The sequence below is a fragment of the Nelumbo nucifera genome, chromosome 4 (assembly GCF_055504915.1).
Source record: "Nelumbo nucifera cultivar China Antique chromosome 4, China Antique-T2T, whole genome shotgun sequence".
Lineage (NCBI taxonomy): Eukaryota > Viridiplantae > Streptophyta > Magnoliopsida > Proteales > Nelumbonaceae > Nelumbo > Nelumbo nucifera.
Window position 1 is genome coordinate 87188981 of NC_142652.1, and position 20454 is coordinate 87209434.

The following is a 20454-nucleotide window of genomic DNA, read 5'->3' on the forward strand; positions in this document are numbered from 1 at the left end:
TATGACTTTTTATATTGTATTATCATGAACAAAGTGTATTGAAAATAACTTATATGAAACTTAAATCAACAATTCTTTGAAAAAAGCCCACCATTTATACTAATTTTACTAATGAATATATTAAAGAAGTGTATGTGTATGTATACTTTGGATAAATATCCTTACTTTTTTTAGGCATATAGGTCACATGGTTTTTAGGGACTGTTAATGGATCAGGCCCGACCTGATGGACTCAACTTGATTGGGTCAATTCTGGTTCCAAGATCTAGTACCAATGGGCTGGTTTTAGTTTATAATGCACTGTCTTGATTATTATTGGTTCGTAACCAGTTCTATCTAGGAATGGCAATAGGGTGAGATGGGGAAGGGGAGCCCCACTCCCCATCCCCGTCCCTATGAAAATCTCTATCCTCATCCCCATGGGGATTCCCAGTCTCTATGATTTTTTTATAATGTCAGTCATTTTTGTTTTTGTTTATTTATTTATCTAAAAAAACAAAAATAAATAAGATCCAAATATATTCAAACATACTCAACCATATTTTTAAAAATATTAATATACATACATACATACATACATTATAATGGGTAGGGATCTGGGGCCCCACGGGGTGGGGAGTACTCTCCCCATCCTTGCCTTGTCCCTGCCAATAGGGATGAAAGTTTCCCAATCCCTATCCTTGTGGGGGAAAATATCCCCATCCTCGCCCCATTTTGGGGCAGGTCCCCATAAGGATCAAGGAAATGGGGAAACTACCATCCCTAGTTCTATCTAGTCCTAAACTAACTTAAACCCGACCCACTCCATATATTGTATCCATCCAATGGGTCAGACCCGACCGTCCCAAGAATTGGTCGATTTGGTTCTGGGTCCTTAATATTTTTTGTCGATCGGTTTGGGTTTTGCTTGAACCCAACCCAGACCCGACCAATTGACAACCCTAATAACTTTATCCCTATATGTAGGCCTATGCGAGACCCAATCCACATATTGTATCCATCCAATGGGTCAGACCCAACCGTCCCAAGAATTGGTTGGTTTGGTTCTAGGTCCTTAATATTTCTTGTCGATCGGTTCGGGTTTTGCTTGAACCCAACCCAAACCCGACCAATTGACAACCCTAATAACTTTATCCCTGTATGTAGGCCTATGCGGGACTTAGATAGCAGGTTAGTATCAAGGAACACACAAGGACCACTCGCACACAAGATAGAGAGCTTGCCTTTTTTTTTTCTCTTTTTTTTTTTATTTTTAGTTGAACCCATGCATATTTGATGTTGAGGCTGTGTTTTGTTGCACTGCAAATAAATTTGCACCGATGCAAAACTATGGCAGTGCAAATGATTTAAGTGTAAATTCTGACTTATTTTATTTCAAATTTTAGCTTATTTTGTTTGATTACTATAAAACAGAATAAAATAAAATACAAAACAAAATTAAGCAAAAATTTACACTTTTTAAATTTGCATTTCCATGCATTTATACTAATACAAATAAAATTGCACAGCAACGTAACCAAACATAGCCTAAGGGATGCCTTTTGACTAATTCGACATCGAGTGGATTGGCTTAGGGTAAGTTATCTGCCTTTTAGGTTTCAGCCAAATACTTATACCAACCTTCAAAAGCATAATGTCCCTTATAGAAAGAGAAATGAATAATGAAAAATTATTTTACTCAGCGTCTCAACCGTATTGCATAATAAAATACAAACATGGTCTTTAAAATACATACTTGCATTGAAATTAATGAATGTAACCCCATTGAAATTAATCATGTTTCACCATTTGTTCTATCCAGTGACATATTTATTATTAACTTATGGACCCTTATTAAATTACTTCAGATTACTTCCACCTAAGTCTTTTTTGATGGGTTGCCCATAGATCTTTTAGTCTATTCAATTTTTAACAAATTTGTATTTTTTTTTTTTTATGGGTTGCCCATGTTTCACCATTTTTTTCCTGGTTTTCTGTTTCTCTTGATTTAATGAAGCTTTGATTTTACCAAAAAACGTAAAAACAACTCAATTAAAGCTTCCAAATGAGCCCTTAATCTTTCCATTACACCATATGCAGTTTTTAAACTAGAGGATATGCAACCTTTAATCTGGGCCTGTCCAACATTGAATTTGGCCCAACAAGGATATTTATTGACATTTGAAATGTTTGAATGTATTTATGTTATAGTGCAATTATGATACAAGGGTAGGAAAACCAAACAGAAATGGGTAGCAATCAAGATTTGCATGTCCAAAGCCTTTGACCGAATGGATTGGACATTTTTGAGGAGTATGCTTCAAAAGATGGGTTTCCTAGATCAATGGTCCTACTAAAATTTTAAACCTAAAAATGGATTGCGGCAAGGTGATCCTCTGCCACCATACCTCTTTATCATTGGTATGCAAGGTCTAATTTATATGCCCTTGCATGCTGAAGTAAGAAAAGAGATTTAGGGTATCAAAATAGCAAAAGATGCTCCTCCAATTACACATTTATTCTTTGTGGATGATTGCTTCATATTTCACAAAGCTGAACCCACTCAAGTTCAGAAAGTGAAAGAAATAATTGAAAATTTTGGAGAGATGGTAGGGCAACAAGTTAATTTTCAAAAATAAACAATGCTCTGTAGTGAAAATATCCTAAAGAATCATCAAAGAATTATAAGGAACATTATGGGTATCAAGAAAATGAATCCCAATGACAAATATTTAGGCTCCAAGCTATGGATCGATCGACAACAAATGATGGAAAGCTTACAAGGAAATTCTCAAAAGAGTGAACTTTCACAAGTAGGCAGAACCACTCTTTTTCAAGCAATAGCTCAAGCTATTCCCTCTTATCAAATGCAAACAATTTTGTTGCTTTACAAGATTACCAAGGAGCTGGAGAAAGAAAAAAGAATAGCGGATAGGCAAAATTGGGAAGAGTCTAGTACCAAGAAGTCCTTGGGGAACCATAATTAAACCAAAAGATTGATGGAAGCTTAAGGATTAGAAATGATTAGGGGTGTTCACGGTTCAGTTCGGTGTGGTTTGGAGAAGATCTTAGACCAAATTGATAAATTACGGTTTGAAAATTTTCTAAACCAAACCCAATCGTTTTGGTATGGAAACCAAACCAAACCAAACCAAACCATTTTGTTGCAGTTTGGTGTTGTTTCTAATACGGTTTGGGGACTTTGGACCATTCTATGATTCTTTTGGGCTAAACCCAATTAGAAAGTTCAAATAACTTCCCTAAAAATTAAAACTTAAAATTTTTATTTATTATTTTATTATAAACTAAAAAGTTCATTATATATTTATAATTTTACGCATTCCATTTAGATATATTATATATAATATTTATATATCATATATTCATATTAAATATATATATATGTAATTTCAGTTTAGGATTTGATTCGGTTTATAAAATTCAATGAACCAAACCAAAACCGTAAATTACAATTTAGAAAATTCTCAAACCAAACCAAACGAAACCAAACCACAAATTCGGTTTTGCGATTTAAACCGTAATGACTTTTTTAGAAGGTTAAAACATGAGATAGCATCTATATTTTTCAAGACCCTTCGGTTTCAACAATTTACAATGGTTTGCTGAATGGTAAATTAGGCATCAAGGAGAGATACCAAAAGCTGAAAGTGAAAGACCTTTTGTTGACTCTTTTGAATATGCAGGAACCTTCTGCACGTTCCACTAGCATGATCAACCTAGAGGCTATATTGAATCAGAATGTTTCACCCTCTAGAGATGCACTTATGCTGTCTTTGTTGACGACTCTTTTGCCTCAAATTTTCTGGTTGGTATTGGCTTCATTGTGTTATCCCCAACAAAAAACGTTGTTGCAGCAATTGGGAAACATTTGAAAGTTCTCAGCCCAGAACAAGTAGAACAATGAGCCATGTTAAATGCATTGAATTGGGCTCTAAATTTTGGTCTGAAACGGGTCCAAGTCTTCACAGATTATACTACTCTAATCTCCCAAATATCCAACAAATGCAAAAGCAGAAGATGGTCGGAACAGGGACTGATTGAAGAAATTGAATATGTTGTTAAGGTTGTGTGTTGGTTGCAGTGCAATTTTATTTGCATTAGTATAAATGCATAGGAGTGCAAATAAAAAAAATGCAAGTTCTTGTTTAATTTTGTTTTAGATTTTACTTTACTATGCTTCATATCTTAATTTACTTTATTTGTACTGCAATCAAACAAAACAAGCTAAAATTTGAAACCAAAATATGTTAAAATTTACGTTCAAATTATTTGCACTAGCATGATTTTGCATCAGTGCAAATTTATTTGCACTGCAAGACTGCAACCAAACACAGCCTAATCAATTGGACAGCTGTAAAGTGATTGAAAGGGACTATAATATCATAGATTCATAGCTCATACAAGAGCCAGAAAAGCTAGGCAACAAGGTGATATGGAATATCTTGAAATTCCACCAAGCTGGCTAGGGCCTAGGGGAGCACTTCTCAGTTAAATTTGCCCATATATAGGCAGTCTGGACGTGAAGCCAAGGCATGTAAATACATGCATATATATGGCAATTGGTAAAAATTAGCACATATCTCTCATTGGTGTTCAACGATTCAAGTTGTTGTTTGAGCATTGCTAATCTCTTGGAAGTACCCATTCGATGGGCAGATCTCTTCACCTGAGTGTGACACGTGGTAAATTATTTGGGCCCAGACTTTCTGTACAGTAGTCCAGATCCAGGACTTTGCCAAATTCAACGAGAAATAACAGAACGTCAGAAATAGAGTTGCATGGTCAGGTGACTTTGTTCAAGAGAGAGAAAGCTCGAGAGGAGGAAGGGGAGTTGCAGAGAAGATCAGGGGAGGCGGTCTTCATGTCGTTTTCTTTCTTCAAGTCGTCGAGGCCCAAGACCTCATCGGAGCTCGTAAAAGCGATAAGAGAGAGTCTTCTTGCCCTCGATTCCAAGACCGTTGCCGAAGTTAAAGCTCTCGAGAAGGTTGGTTTTCTATTTCGAATTTCTAGTTTTCACTTATTTTACTGTTTCTATTGCTCCATTACTCTTTATTTTCACAATGATTGACGTCTTCGCTAAGTTCTCGACCTTGGTCCCAATTCATCTCTATCAATCTCGGGCTGATTTTGCTTTTGATTTTTTCTTTAATTTTTATATCTGGGTCTCTCAGTTTAACTTATGCGGTTTTAACTTAGCAGCCAGTCGAGTTGAATTTTGGTGTAATTTGGTGGGTACGTCTTCTTGTGATTCGTACAAATGCTTTCGTTGGGTTCTCCTCTTTAGGTCCTTTTAATTAATAATTGAATTATGTATATTGGTATACTGGTTAACATCCTCATAGAAAATGTAAAATGTATTTATGATTGCAATTGAATTCTCACTTATTTTCGGAGTTTCTTGATTGGGTTCAGGATGGATTTGTATGCAAATTCCATGGATGTGATTAGTTATATGTATTTATTTGATTACTATAGGCTTTAGAAGAGTTTCTTGATTGAGTTCAGGATGGATTTCTATGTCAAAGGATTGGCAATGTTTCCCCCTTTGATGCCAATTCAAGTTACAAAACCTCTTTATTGATCACGAGGATGTTTATCTTCTCAACCCCTTTATTCGTATTTTAAAGAAGTCACATATTTCGAAGGATCCACAATACTTTCACAAGAATTTGTATTTCAAATGATTCTTTTTTTTTCTCCATTTAAATGTTAATTAGAAAATACCTTTATCTCAAAACATAGTTCTTTCTTTCTTGATCAATGCCTCCACACCTACTTAGTCATGTGTCTAACTAGTTTAGCAGAAAGTTAGACATTGTGGTGCACCCATAATTGTATTTGTTGAAATTTAGTAACTCTTTTGGCAAGGGTTACAAGGATGATATTTTTCTTTAGCTCGTATGGTGCATATGTGCAAATGCCATTGATGTGATTGGTTATGTGTATTTATTTGATTACTATAGGCTCTAGAAGAAGTTGACAAGAATATACTGGCAATGAAGCAAATGCTATCTGGAGATGGGGAAGTTGAACCAAATATGGATCAAATTTCACAGTTTACATTTGAGATCTGCAAAGAGGATGTTTTTGGCCTTCTGGTTCTCAAGTTACCCATATTGGGATGGGAAGTAAGTACTATTTGCTATTATTGAGTAAGTGTTTAGTTGATCTCATGGCATGCAACTAATTGTGGAATGTCCAAAACAGGCAAGGAAAGATTTAGTGCATTGTTGGTGCATATTGTTGAAGCAAATGGTTGGCTCTAGTTATTGTTGTGCAGAATATATTGAGAATCATCCAGAACTACTGGACTTCCTTGTTACGTCGTAAGTTTCTAGTAATTTACAAGATAATCATTTTCCATGTAAAAAAGTTACTAATTTTTTCTTGTTATCATCTTTATTTATTTATTGTTTTTATCTTATCTTACTAGTACTAACTACACTGACTACAATACTACCACCTAAATATCAATAGAAGGGAAAAATCTTATTATAACTATTTTTTGCTATTTGCACAGTTCATCCCTTTTCTGGTGAGCTGATCTTCATGACAAATTTCAATATAAAAGTAAAAGATGGATGTTGAAAATTGATTTTCCAAAATGTGGTCTGATCCTATAGAAATAATAACTTCATGTTCTACTTCCTTTTGTAAAAGATCTGGTCTAATGGTGTATCCAATCACTCAGGAAAGTAATGTAGAATTAACTTAATACATAATAACAGATACAAAGAGAGATTATTAGCTTAGCAAGGGAGATTGGGGTGCACTTTAATTGGGTAAGAAGGTCAGCCAATGGAATGGCTGACACTTTAGCTAAGCAAGGAGTTACTAGGGAGGCTTTGTTTTGAGCCTGTTCGTAAGTTTTTGATTTTCTTTTTCCATCCATTTTGTGGGTGGCAAGCTTGTAATCTTTTCAATTATCTAATGAAAGTTACCGTTTCCTATAAAAAAAAAAGATACATGAAAGAATGAGAAATCAAGCATCAAATACATATAATATTCATGTCTATGGATCTTGGTGTTCTTTTCAAATTGTATAACAACTCCGAGTAACAAATTAGTCCATGTGGCTTATTTCTCCTATATGGGTGGGTAAAGAAAGTTATTTCAAGTGATAAGAATAATCAAATCCATAAGGTTGGGACAAGGCTTAGTTGAGTTAACTATGGTGCTTGTTAAGATTGTTAATAAGAATTATTTGTTCTGATTTTCAGTCAATTCATAGTATTTGTGTGCAATCATTTTACAAACTGCATGAATATTAACAAGTACAAGTTTTTTTTGAAGAATAAGCTAAATTTTTCAATAAAAATAAAAAAGAGAATACAAAAGAAAGGTGATAAGATATCATCCGAGAGAAGAGACGAGTAACTAAAGACACAAGTTTCACTACAACAGCAAACTTGTAGAGATGTAGAACAATAATGTAGTCCTCACTACTGTTTGTCTATTTATGTTACTTATTGGTAGTTGGTAGTTATTTTCTGTTTCTATTATTTCTTAGCTTATGTAAACAGTAGGGGTAATTCTGGTTTTTAACCCTGTTTAAACTATTAATATAAATAGCTGAGTGGGGCGACAATCTTGTTATGACCCACACTCTTTTTTGACTTTCTTCTCTTCGTCTTCTACTGCTCTTCTTCTTTTCTTCTTCTTCTCTTATTCTCAACTTTCTTTCTTGTTTATTTTACATTACAACTAGGACTGATTGCAGTCTTACTAGACAAGTTGGTATCAGAGCCAACCTAGGGCTTCTCATGCGAGTCTAATCAGGCCGACTACATGAGAACTTCCTAGGGTTGGAAGTTTTAGCAGAGATAAGTCAATCGGCTGGTTCTTGGAGATTGCTGGTAGAGTGCAGCAGATGCCCAAGGGATGGTATAGCCTTGGAGGGTGTCCAATGATCAGGAAGAATCAGAGGAAAGGAAGAAGTTCAAGATTAGGTTTCAGACTGTGGTTTGGAAGTGGCATCCAGACTTCTCTGAGTGAGTTTGTGTTTGTTTTTGAGATTGACTTCAACCAAAGTCTGTTTTGAATAATCTGGAAGGTGTGGCTGGGAGTTTTCTATTTTCTCCTGATTTTTTTTAGGGTTTTCTCTTGACCTACATCCAGTTCTCAGTTTTAAACCCTAAATTTATGGCTCCTGTCAATTCCTGGGTAATAGTTAGACCTGTTACAGTATTTCAGACTGAGTAATATTGGTTTCTAGGAGACTGTTAGACCTGTTCCAATATTTCTAGGTGATTGTCGAACCTATTTCATCCTTCTAGGTCGGCTGCTAGCAAGTGCTGGGTGCAATTACACCTGTTTCAGCACTAAAAGGGTTTCTTTTTTATCAATATCTTGGCAGAGATGGCAGGAATGGAGTTTAAGAATCAAAGAGAAAGTGTTTTGGGGGCTGGTGGTTCTGGTAACATGACTGAGAACACATTTCAGATAACCACTGTCAAATTTGACGGATCAAATTACTTGGAATGGGCTCAGTAAGCCATGATGGCTATTGGGGGTAGAGGGAAACTGAGCTATCTGTTGGGGGATGTGAAAGAACCATCCAAGGAGGACCCAACCTATGCCAAATGAGTTCAGGAGAACTATTTGGTTATGACTTGGCTGTGCAACTCCATGCAGCCTCACATTAGCCGAAATTACTTGTGGGCAAAAATTGCTAAGGAGATTTGGGACATCATGAAAGAAACCTACTCCTAATCACTTAATGTTGCTAAGGCCTATGAGCTGAAATGAAGTAAACAACCTTGAGCAAGGAGAGAAACCAGTACCGATTTACTTCTCCACTTTGAAATCCTTGTGGCATGAAATCGATCACCTAGAGACAATTGAGTGGGAAAGTCAAAGGGATACACAAACTCATAGAAAACAAGTTGAAAGTTGAAACCAATAGGGTTTTTGAATTCCTAGTGGGTTTGAATTCTGAATATGATATTGTGAGACAACAACTCCTCACCAGAGAAAGTGTGACTTTGTCACAAGCCTACTCTTTAGCGCACAATCAAGAAAGTAGGAGAAAGATTATGTTGCAACATCAGCCATTGGAATCAGCCTTGCAGCAGTGAAACCAAAGCTTAGGGGTGACAAGGAGAGGGATATGAAGAAGGAGGACAAGAGGGAGCTAGTGTGTGAACATTGCAAGAAACCAAAGCATACTAAAGACACCTTTTGGAAGTTACACCCACATCTAGTCCCAGCAAAGCTCAGAAACAAAAGGGGAAATGCCGATGTGGCTGTTACTACTAATGGTGCACCCTCATCTAGCACAAGAGCCACATCCCTAGATACCTTAGCTGTTGTCCGGGCTGCTCTAACTTAGTTGGAGAGTGAAGTTGGCAATTCAACAACCTTATCTCAGCCACTAGTTACAACATTTGTTATTCCCACTTCAGCATTTGCTCATTTAGGTACAACGAGCTTTAGCATATCATGCCTCAGCCCTAGGTAACATTGAACCTTGTTGGGTGATAGATTTAGGTGCATCTGACCATATGGCTGGCTTGTTCTCACTGTTTACTACTTATTACTTATCCTCTAGGCTCTAGTAGAGACAAAGTGTCTATTGCTAATGGCTCCCTTGTTCCCGTTTCTTGTAAGGGAGACATTAAATTATCTAATGGCATCTCTTTGTCCTCAGTTTTACACGTTCCTAAACTTAGTACTAACTTGCTTTCAGCTAGTAGCATCACTAAAAACCAAAATTGTTCAGTGACCTTTTTCCCTGATCAATGTGTTTTTCAGGATCTGGAGACAATGAAGGTGATTGGGATTGGCCATGAGATGAATAGAATCTACCTGCTTGGAGGGAGCTCACATGGGGAATATAGTGAAGTTGGGAGGTCTTTTGTTTTTCAGTCTGTGACTCAAGTTATGCTTTGGCATAATCGGTTAGGTCATTTATCTTTTAGGTTTTTGAAGAGTTTGTTTCCCAGTTTGTTTGAGTCAGTCTGATGTCTAGTTTGAAATGTGAAAGTTGTGAGCTTGCAAAGCATTGTAGAACAACCTGTCCTTTGAGTAATAAAAGTAGTATTCCTTTTGAAATTGTGCATATTGATGTTTGGGGACCATATCACATCACTGCTATGGGGGGATACAGATATTTCTTGTTGTTTGTTGATGACTATACTCGTTTTTCATGGGTTTACTTTATGCATTCTCGAGATGAGGTTCCTACCTTAACCCAGATCTTCCATCAAATGATTTCAACCCAGTTTGGGGTCAAAGTCAAAATTTTCAGATCCGATAATGCTATAGAGTATTTTGCAAAACCATTGGCCTCATATTTCCTTGACCATGGAATTATCCACCAGAGCACTTGTCCCCATACACCTCAGCAAAATGAAGTTGCTGAGAGGAAGAATAGGCATATATTGGAGGTGGCTAGAAGCATTATGCTTAACTCCAATGTGCCTATATGTTTCTGGGGAGATGCTATTCATATAGTTGTGTATCTCATCAACCTAGTTCCTTCACGGGTTCTAAACATGAAAGTTCCATTCACTCTATTATATTATGTAAAGAGTTGTTTAATATTCCCCTTAAGACCTTTGGATGTACTTGCTTCATTCAAATTCTTGGACCTTATCGATCCAAATTTGATCCTAAAGCTTCAAAATGCATTTTCCTTGGGTATGCACAAACTCAAAAGGGATATTGCTGTTATGAACCTACTTCTGGGAAACGGTTTGTTTCTATGGATGTCACTTTATTTGAGGATGTACCCTATTATCCTAGGGTTTCTTCTTAGGGGGAGAGTAGTGAGGTGGGGGCTTATTCATTAGAAATTCCATTACCTATCCCAATCATTGAAGGGGAGTGTAGTGAGGAGGGTTGTCAGAGGTGTCGAGATTTTAGGGTATATCACAGGCGGTGGAGGCAGGTTGATTTCGATCATCAGCAGTCTGGGCCAACTCCAATTCCCTTTGCGGATCTAGATCCAAGTACCACAGTTCCTTTATCTTCTACTACAGATGAAATACCTTCCATTGTTGAGCCTTCTCCTCCGTTGGATGATCTTAACCTTCCCATTGCAGTCCGTAAAGGGAAACGCTGTTGTACCTCATCTACAACTCATTGTATTTCTCAGTTTCTGTCTTATGATCATTTGTCTCCATCCTACAAGTCTTTCTTGGAATCCATTGTTGCTATTCCCATTCCCAAAACAATGCAAGAAGCCTTGTTAGTACCTGAGTGAAATGATGCAATGAAGGTAAAAATGGATGCTCTTCTGAAGAACAATACATGGGAGTTAGTTGATCAGCCTAAAGGGAAGAAATCGGTTGGGTGTAGATGGGTGTTTACAGTGAAGCATAATGCTAATGGTTCCATTGGAAGATATAAGGCCAGGTTAGTTGCAAAGGGGTTTACACAGACATATGGCATGGACTACTTGGAGACTTTTGTTCCAGTAGCAAAGATGAACACTATCAGAGTTTTACTATCTCTTGCAGCCAATTTCTCGTGGCCATGGTTTCAAATGGATGTTAAAAATGCCTTTCTCAATGGTGACTTGCAAGAAGAGGTGTACATGCAATTACATCTTGGATTTTATAGTGCAGAAGTAGGAAAGAAGGTCTACCGGCTTAATAAGGCCTTATATGGACTGAAACAGTCTCTTAGAGCCTGGTTTGATAGATTTAGACAGGCTCTTGAAAAATTCGGCTATGTGAAAGCCCAATCAGATCACACTCTTTTTATTAAGAAAGTGGATTCCTCCTTAACCCTACTTGCTGTATATGTGGATGATATTGTGATGACAGGGAGTGATACCTATGATATTGACTCTCTTAAGCAACTCCTTCACCAAGAATATGAGGTCAAAGACTTGGGAGGGCTACGCTATTTCCTGGGTATTGAGGGTGCACGGTCTAAACATGGGATTTTTATTTCCCAAAGGAAATATGTTCTTGATCTTTTGGAAGGAACTAGGAAGCTAGGTGTTAAGCCTGCTGACATACCTATTGAACAAAATCACAAGATCAGTGCAGAAGGTGGAGAGCCCCTTGAAGATAAAGTTATGTTCCAATGGTTGGTTGGAAATTTCTCTATCTTTGTTTCACATGACCAGACATCTCTTATGCAGTCAGTGTTGTTAGCCAGTATACGCATTCCACTAGAACCACTCACCTACTTGTAGTTGAGAGGATATTGCTGTATTTGAAGAGATGTCTAGGTAGAGGTATACTCTTCAAGGATAATGGTCACATGAAAATAGAAGTTTACACAGATGTTGATTGGGCTGGATGTGTTGATGATAGGAGGTCTACCTCTAGGTATTGTGCTTTTGTAGGGGGAAATCTTGTTTCTTGGAGAAGTAAGAAACAAAATGTTGTTTCTTGCTCTAGTGCTGAAGCTGAATATAGGTTTATGGCGAATGGTGTGGCTGAAGGGTTATGGCTGAAATCCCTATTTGAGGAGTTGGGTATTGCTTATGATAAGCCCCTGATGTTGTACTATGATAATTAGGCTGCTATTAACATTTCCCATAATCCGGTACAACATGACAGAACTAAGCATATTGAAGTGAATCAACACTTTATCAGAGAGAGTTGCTTCCCAAGAAGTGTGTCTTCCATATATCACCTCCAACATGCAACTTGCAGATCTCTTCACTAAGGCAGTTTCAAGGACAAAGTTGGAGGCAGACTTATGCAAATTGGGAATAACTAATATCTATTCCCGACTTGAGGGGGGAGTGTAGATATCTGGAACAATAATGTGGTTCCTACTGTTGGTTCGACTGTCTTAATTTGTATGTTTATCTTTGTTGGGTCTTAAGTCATTAGTTATTGGGCCGTAGTTACTGGGCCTATTCTTATTTAGTGTTTATTTTGACTAGGTGTCCCATCACTAATCAGGGGCATTCTGGTCTATTTATGTAACATTATGTAATGTTCTTATATATAATAGATTAGGGCTGGCTGAGAACACTTCTGATGCCCATCTTATATCTTCTTCTTCTTCTTCTCCTCTCATTTGACAGCTCTATTTCAGCAAACATGGTATTAGAGCGCTAATCTTTCGACTGGTTACAACAGCCGCCTCTTCTTCTACTCGCAGTTAACTCTTTCACTTCTTTTTTTTTTTGGTTCCTGCAAAGAAACCCTAGGGTTGGTCGTAGAACACAGCTGGATCTACATCTAGGGTTTCCCTTGGTTGGAGGGCCCAAGGGGAGTTAGACCTAGAGGCTGATGCCCTAATAGACGCAGTACAGCAGACTATAGCCATTCGGCTAAGATAGATCTGTGTAGAACAGATCTAGGCGGAAGGACTAATCTCAGCAGTCCTAGAACTGTTCGTGGGTGAGGTTATAACCTGCGATAGCAGTGCTTAGCACACAGTAGAAGCCAACACAGCAAGTTGCAGGCTGCGACAGCAGTGATTAGAACACAGCAGAAGGTAGCACAATAGATTATAATCTGTGACAGCAGTAATTAGGGCATAGTGTGCAGTGCAGTACTCGGTGTTTCAGCTCTGTGTCGGGTTCTCAGGACTGAGTTTACAGTGCAGCAAGTTCCGTAAGTGTGAAACAGTTCACTATATATTGTGTTTACAGTCTTGACATTTACGAGTAAGAGAAGATGTCTTCCATATCCAGGGAAGTGTCTTCTAGAGATGTTAGGGCTTGTGGGAGATCGCCTAATTTGGAGAATCCAAATCTGCACAGCCTACAGATCACAAGTGTGTTGTTGGATGAGTACAACTTTAGAGAATGGTCTGTCTCAGCCATGCTTTTCATCACATCCCGGGAACTCACTGGTTACTTGGACGGGTAGAAGAAGGAACCCGAAGTGGGGAGTGCTGAATATGCAACTTGGCGCAAGGAGAATGCTACAGTTATGTCCTGGCTACTTGCCTCAATGACTCCAAGAGTAGCTAGGACTGTTCAACATTTCTCCACGGCTGCCAAGATATGGGAAAAAGTTTCTAAAACCTATGGGCAGAAAAAGAATAATGCCAGAATTTACAGACTGAATCAAGACATTGCTGCCTTGAGGCAAGGAGATATGAGTGTTGCAACATATTTTGCTACACTAGAAGGACTATGGGAGGAGTTAGATCACAACCTTATTATTGATTGGGAGAATGCCAGAGACAAGGAAAAGCATGACAAACAAGTTGAAGAGGGTAGAGCATTTAAGTTTCTAGCTGGCCTAGATCCTATATATGAGAGCATAAGGTCCCAAATTCTGGGAAGGGATGAAATGCCAGACTTACATCATGTTTACTACCTTGTGAGGAATGAAGAGGTGAGAAGAAAAGAGATGCAGGTTGATACTCAAACTAAACTAGCTGAACAGTCTGTGGAACATTCGGCCCTAATCTCTACATATCAAAGGGGAAACAGGCACTCTGACAAGAGACATCTGAAGTGCACCCACTGTGGAGGGGAAAGGCATGTGAAAGAGACCTGTTGGGTTCTCCATCCGCATCTGAAGCCAGTTGCATTGAGGAAAGATAAGAAGCATCAGAAGGGTCAATCTGCAAGTGTGAATCTGGCTACGGGTCAAAGTGATGATGGTTCAAAACACTCATCCACAGTTACTTCCTCTTCCATGGGACAGACCACTAATTCCCCTGGAACCGGGTCCTTGGGTTTTACTGCCGATGAGGTACAGGTACTTAGCCGGGCCCTAGCCCGTCTAAGGACCAATTGTCTTCCATCCTCCTCCCTTGCCAGATCAGGTATTGTCTCTACCTTTAGTGCATCTAGTACTATTGATCTTGCCTCTTGGATTATTGATTCTGGTGCAACTGACCACATGACACACATGTCTTCTCTATTTTCTTCCTATCATTTAATGTCTGGCCAAGATAAAATGAGGGTTGCTGACGGTTCTCTCTCTACCATCTCTGGGAAAGGAGTGGTTGACCTAAGCAAGGACCTCTCACTCAAATCTGTCTTGCATGTTCCCAATCTTTCTTCAAATCTCTTATCTGTTTCAAAGCTTACCAGAAATTTGAATTGTAGCATAACCTTTTTTCCTACTCATTGTGTCTTTCAGGATAGATTGACGAAGAGAACGATTGGGAGCGGTCATGAGTGTGGAGGTCTCTACTACCTTGATGCAGACATCAGTTCGGCCTTACAAACATCTGCTACTAGTAGTCAGTCCAATGTGGAGTCAATAGCTAGGTTACATCTGTGGCATGCTAGGCTAGGTCATTTACCGTTTTCATCATTGGAAGTGTTGTTTCCAGAATTATTCAAAGGTGTTTCAAGTCAAGAGTTAGTTTGTGAAGTCTGTCAACTATCAAAGCAATGTAGAACTGTTTATCCAACTTCGAGTAATGACATTCAAGCTCCTTTTGACTTAGTCCACTCTGATGTTTGGGGCCCCTCTCCCATTATTTATGTTGATGGCTTTCGATACTTTATCAGTTTTATTGATCACTTTTCTCGATGCACATGGATCTACTTATTAAAAGCACGAGAAGAAGTACCGCGGGTAACCATGACATTTTGCAAAATGATTGAAACACAATTTGGCACGAAGATCAAACAATTCAGGTCAGATAATGCTGCAGAATACTTTGAAAGGTCCTTGAATCTGTTTATGGAGGATGCTGGAATGATTCATCAGTCATCTTGTGCTAATACCCCCCAACAGAATGGGGTTGCTGAACGCAAGAATAGGCACCTATTGGAGACTGCTCGAACCTTACTATTTCAGCACAAAGTTCCAAAAAACTATTGGTCTCAAGCAATCCTTACTGCATCATATTTGATAAATCGAATGCCATCCAAGGTATTGGGGATGAAAACTCCTTTCTCTGTTCTTTGCCCTCATCTTCCTGACTTTTCTCTTTCACCGAGAGTCTTTGGTTGTGTATGCTTTATACATGTCAAGGATCCGAAGAAGACCAAATTGGATCCTAAGGCTACAAAGGGAATCATTTTGGGGTACTCCCCTAATCAGAAGGGATACAAGTGTTATGATCCAGTCACCAAGAAAAAATATGTCACAAAGGATGTGGTATTCTTTGAGTCTCAATCCTATTTTCATTCTTCCCAGAATCCTCTTCAGGGGGAGACTAGTGGGATGGAAGAGGATTCTTCTGTTCCCCCATTCTTTGTGCCTCTCTCTACCTCAGGCCTTCCATCTTCTCCTCCTAATCCACCTAGTTGTGGTATCCCGGGTGAATCTAGTGAGGCTCCCATTGTACCAACTACTACTAGTGATGTTGCAAATATTACTGAAGACTCTAACAGGCTGCAAAGAGATATCAGAATCACCTACAACAGAAGGAAGAAGGGCCCTCTAACTCATGACAACAACCAATTGGACTCGGATCAACCTGTCATAGAAACTCAAGGTAATCCTATCAGTTCCTCTGACTTGGATCTTCCTATTGCCCTTCGTAAGTCTACTCGTTCTTGTACTATCAGACACCCCATTGCTGATTTTGTGTCTTACTCACATTTGTCTCCTCGTTATTGTTCTTTTGTGTCTGCTATCTCTTCTATGCATGTTCCTACCAGGTATTCTGAGGCAGTATCTGACCCAAAATGGAAAGAGGCTATGGATGAAGAAATGAAGGCCTTAATGAAAGCAGGGACTTGGGAATTAGTGGATCTACCAGAAGGGAAAGGCACTGTTGGATGCAAGTGGGTGTTCACTGTGAAGCATAGGGAGGACGGGTCCATTGAAAGGTACAAGACTAGACTGGTAGCAAAAGGGTTTACTCAAAAAGAAGGGATTGACTACAAAGAAACCTTTGCTCCGGTGGCAAAACTCAACACAATCCGAGTTCTATTATCATTAGCTGCAAATTTCTCATGGGAGCTACATTAGTTGGACGTGAAGAATGCTTTCTTGAATGGCGACTTGCATGAAGAGGTGTTCATGGATCCTTCACCAGGTTATGGGTTTGGGAAGAAGGTATGTAGACTGAAAAAAGCCCTATACGGCCTTAAGCAGTCCCCTCGAGCTTGGTTTGAGAAGCTATGTGGGGCCATGAAGAAAGGGGGTTACACTCAAAGTGGGGCAGATCATACCCTATTCATAAGGAAGAGAAATGGCAAACTTATAGCACTTATTGTCTATGTGGATGATATGGTAATTATAGGGGATGATCAGGAAGAGATTAAAAGACTAAAGGAGGTCTTGGCTGCTGAATTTGAGATCAAAGACCTGGGCCAACTGAGATACTTTCTTGGGATTGAAGTTGCAAGATCCAAAGAGGGCATCTATATATGTCAGCGGAAATACATTCTTGATCTTCTTCAAGAGACAGGCATGATGGGGTGTAGGCCAGCAGATACTCCAATAGAACAGAATCATGGTCTACAGGAGTTAGTAGGAGAGGACTACCTTGATAAGGAAAGATACCAAAAGCTAGTGGGGAAGTTGATTTACCTGTCCCTCACTCGCCCTGACATTGCTTATGCTGTACATGTTGTCAGTCAGTTCATGCACACTCCTAAAATCCCTCACATGAAAGCTGTGGAAAGGATCCTCAGATATTTGAAGTCTTGCCCGGGGAAAGGGATTCTGTTCAGGAAAAACAGTAAAATTGAAGTTGAAGGATATACTGATGCAGATTGGGCTGGCTCTGTTGGGGACAGGAAGTCTACTTCTGGGTACTGCACCTTTGTTGGAGGAAATTTAGTTACATGGAGGAGTAAAAAACAAAATGTGGTTGCTAGATCTAGTGTAGAGGCGTAATATCGAGCTATGGCTCATGGTGTTGCTGAACTTTTATGGCTTAAGATCCTGCTTGGTGAACTTGGAATTAAGATTGAGTGTCCTCTCAGGTTGTACTGTGACAACAAGGCTGCCATCAACATTGCAAATAACCCAGTGCAACATGATAGAACGAATCATATTGAGATAGACCGTCACTTTGTCAGAGAAAGAATTGTCTCAGGAGAACTCTGTATCCCTTATACTCCCTCCGAGATGCAGATTGCAGATGTTCTGACTAAAGGGCTAGCTACAATGAAATTCGTGGACTTACTTGGCAAGCTAAACATGATTGACATCCATGCTTAGCTTGAGGGGGAGTGTTGGTTCGGCTGTCTTAATTTGTATGTTTATCTTTGTTGGGTCTTAAGTCATTAGTTATTGGGCCTTAGTTACTGGGCCTATTTTTATTTAGTGTTTATTTTGACTAGGTGTCCCATCACTAATCAGGGGCATTCTGGTCTATTTATGTAACATTATGTAATGCTCTTATATATAATAGATTAGGGCTGGCTGAGAACACTTCTGCCGCCCATCTTATATCTTCTTCTTCTTCTTCTCCTCTCATTCAACAGCTCTATTTCAGCAAACACCCACTACTGTTTGTCAATTTATGTTAGTGGTAGTTGGTAGTTATTTTCTGTTTCTATTATTTCTTAGCTTATGTAAGCAGTAGGGGTAATTCTGGTTTTTTACCCTGTTTAAACTATTAATATAAATAGCTGAGTGGGGTGACAATCTTAGTTATGACCCACACTCTTTTTTGACTTTCTTCTCTTCGTCTTCTCCTTCTCTTCCTCTTCTCTTATTCTCAACTTTCTTTCTTGTTTATTTTACATTACAACTAGGACTGATTGCAGTCTTACTAGACAAGTAAACTAACTGGAATTTTTGCTGAGTTTATGCATTAAACATGGGCAGTACTTTGATGTTTGCTCACCTTGCAATATCTAGAATTTTTTACTCATATAGTTGGGTTCAACTATGATACTGGAAAGACATGATGCTGAAAAAACTTACATCCAATCAACCAGTACTCTAAAAGAAGTGACCGATCAGGTGGTGTTCATCACAATTCATAGAGATCCTTTGATTGGTCAAAGCTCTTCATGTACCATGCCTTTCCAGTATCATAGATTTTCTCCGTATAGTTACTATTCATCATATAATTTGGCTATAAATGCAGAGGCTCAGTTTGGGAAGAGTACAAATACAAATATGCATAGTGCGAAACCATGTATATTGTATTTCTACACCTTGTATTTACACTGTACATACTTGTATTTCTACTCTTCCCAAACTGATCTCTAAGGGCCATTACCCTTGTTGGTGCCAGCTATAGTTGCAATTTATAATGATTCATTTGTTATTATTTTTTCAAACAGCTATGATAACAAAGACGTTGCATTAACTTGTGGAATTATGTTGAGAGAATGCATCAAGCATCCAACCCTTGCAAAGTAAGACCTTTTAACTTCTCTATTTTTTTTTTTTGTGAATTTTTGCATTGCAAATGCCTTGTCTCAATATTTTGTTAATTAGCGAATAAAAGGGTGACCCAGTGCATGAGTCTCCCACCAATGCAGGGTTTGGGGAGGGACAGATTTGCGCAGCCTTACCCTTATAGTATTGCTATTATAATCTGGCCAAATGGCAATTATATCATAAAGAAGAATCTATAGATAAGGGAAAATACTAAAAGGAAAAGGAAGAATAAGAAGAATTGGGTCAAATGAACCCTTATGCATACCTATTAACCTAACATAAGAAAGTAAAAAAGGAAAACCTTATTTAGAAGTGGGTTATTCCATTTGTACCTTTTCTATTGTTTTTGATAAAAAAAAACTAAATAGGGTATTCATAAGCTGCTGTATGGAGAATATAAGAACGTGTGGTAAATATCTCTAGCTACCTATGCTGTTCATATGGTTCTTTGGCCCTTTACCTGAAGTAATGTTTAACTTCTTTGTGTTAGCAGATAATAATTTATATAGCACACAAAACCACCTCCCAATGGGGGTGGAGGAGTAATAGAGAGAGGGGCCTTTATAGTAATGATTACCATAGTTCACAGTTTCGATATTGGTAGATATTTTTCCAAATAGAGTTGGAGATATTTCGCTAAGCACTAAGATATGTGGAAAATGTGGAACTAGTTAATAAACCTTCGACAAATCATTAGAAGAAATATAATTGCACATATAAGGCTAAAAAAACCATAGCAAAGAACTTTTTCAATCAAATAGCAGAAATTAAGAGATTGTAATAGGTATCTTTCTCTCTCTCCCTTTTTGGTCTTTAACCATCTCCTCTTTCTCCAATATGTCAGTTATTTGTCATTTTCACTTTTGTCTTTGTTTTTACTATATATTTTGATTAGATTGAGAATACTCTTTTGTAGTTATATGCATTTTTTTTTAATTTTGAGTTATAGAGACTTACAAAGTGAATCATATCAAAATAACAAGCTATAAGCCAATTATCACAAACTGTTGTTGGTTCTTTTTGGAAAATATTTTTTTTTTTTCAAAAAGAATGATTATTTTAATGAAATATCAAAAAGCTTTTAATAATATTTCTACAATTTTAATCCTTAAATATATAGTCAATCAATGAAATCTGAAATATCACAAACATAATGAGAAAATATCAGGGATATTTCACTTTCTAGAAAAATGGGGATATTTTAGGAAAATTCCATATTTCAAGTGTTAGAGTTAGCCGAATAAGGGTAGATTAGTCAACTCACCTTGGT

The 20454-nt window shown here is 38.1% G+C and overlaps 1 protein-coding gene across 1 annotated transcript in view; it reads left to right on the top strand.

Annotated features, from left to right (window-relative positions):
- The first annotated feature begins 4416 nt into the window (after window positions 1-4416).
- LOC104613071 (uncharacterized) overlaps window positions 4417-20454 on the top strand; it is a 44461-nt gene continuing 28423 nt past the window's right edge. Inside the window, exons 1-4 of the mRNA XM_010280765.3 lie at window positions 4417-4984; window positions 5964-6128; window positions 6208-6326; window positions 19085-19159. Of these exons, the coding sequence (XP_010279067.1) occupies window positions 4862-4984; window positions 5964-6128; window positions 6208-6326; window positions 19085-19159 (482 nt within the window). The 5' untranslated portion in view covers window positions 4417-4861. The remainder of the gene's footprint in view (window positions 4985-5963; window positions 6129-6207; window positions 6327-19084; window positions 19160-20454) is intronic.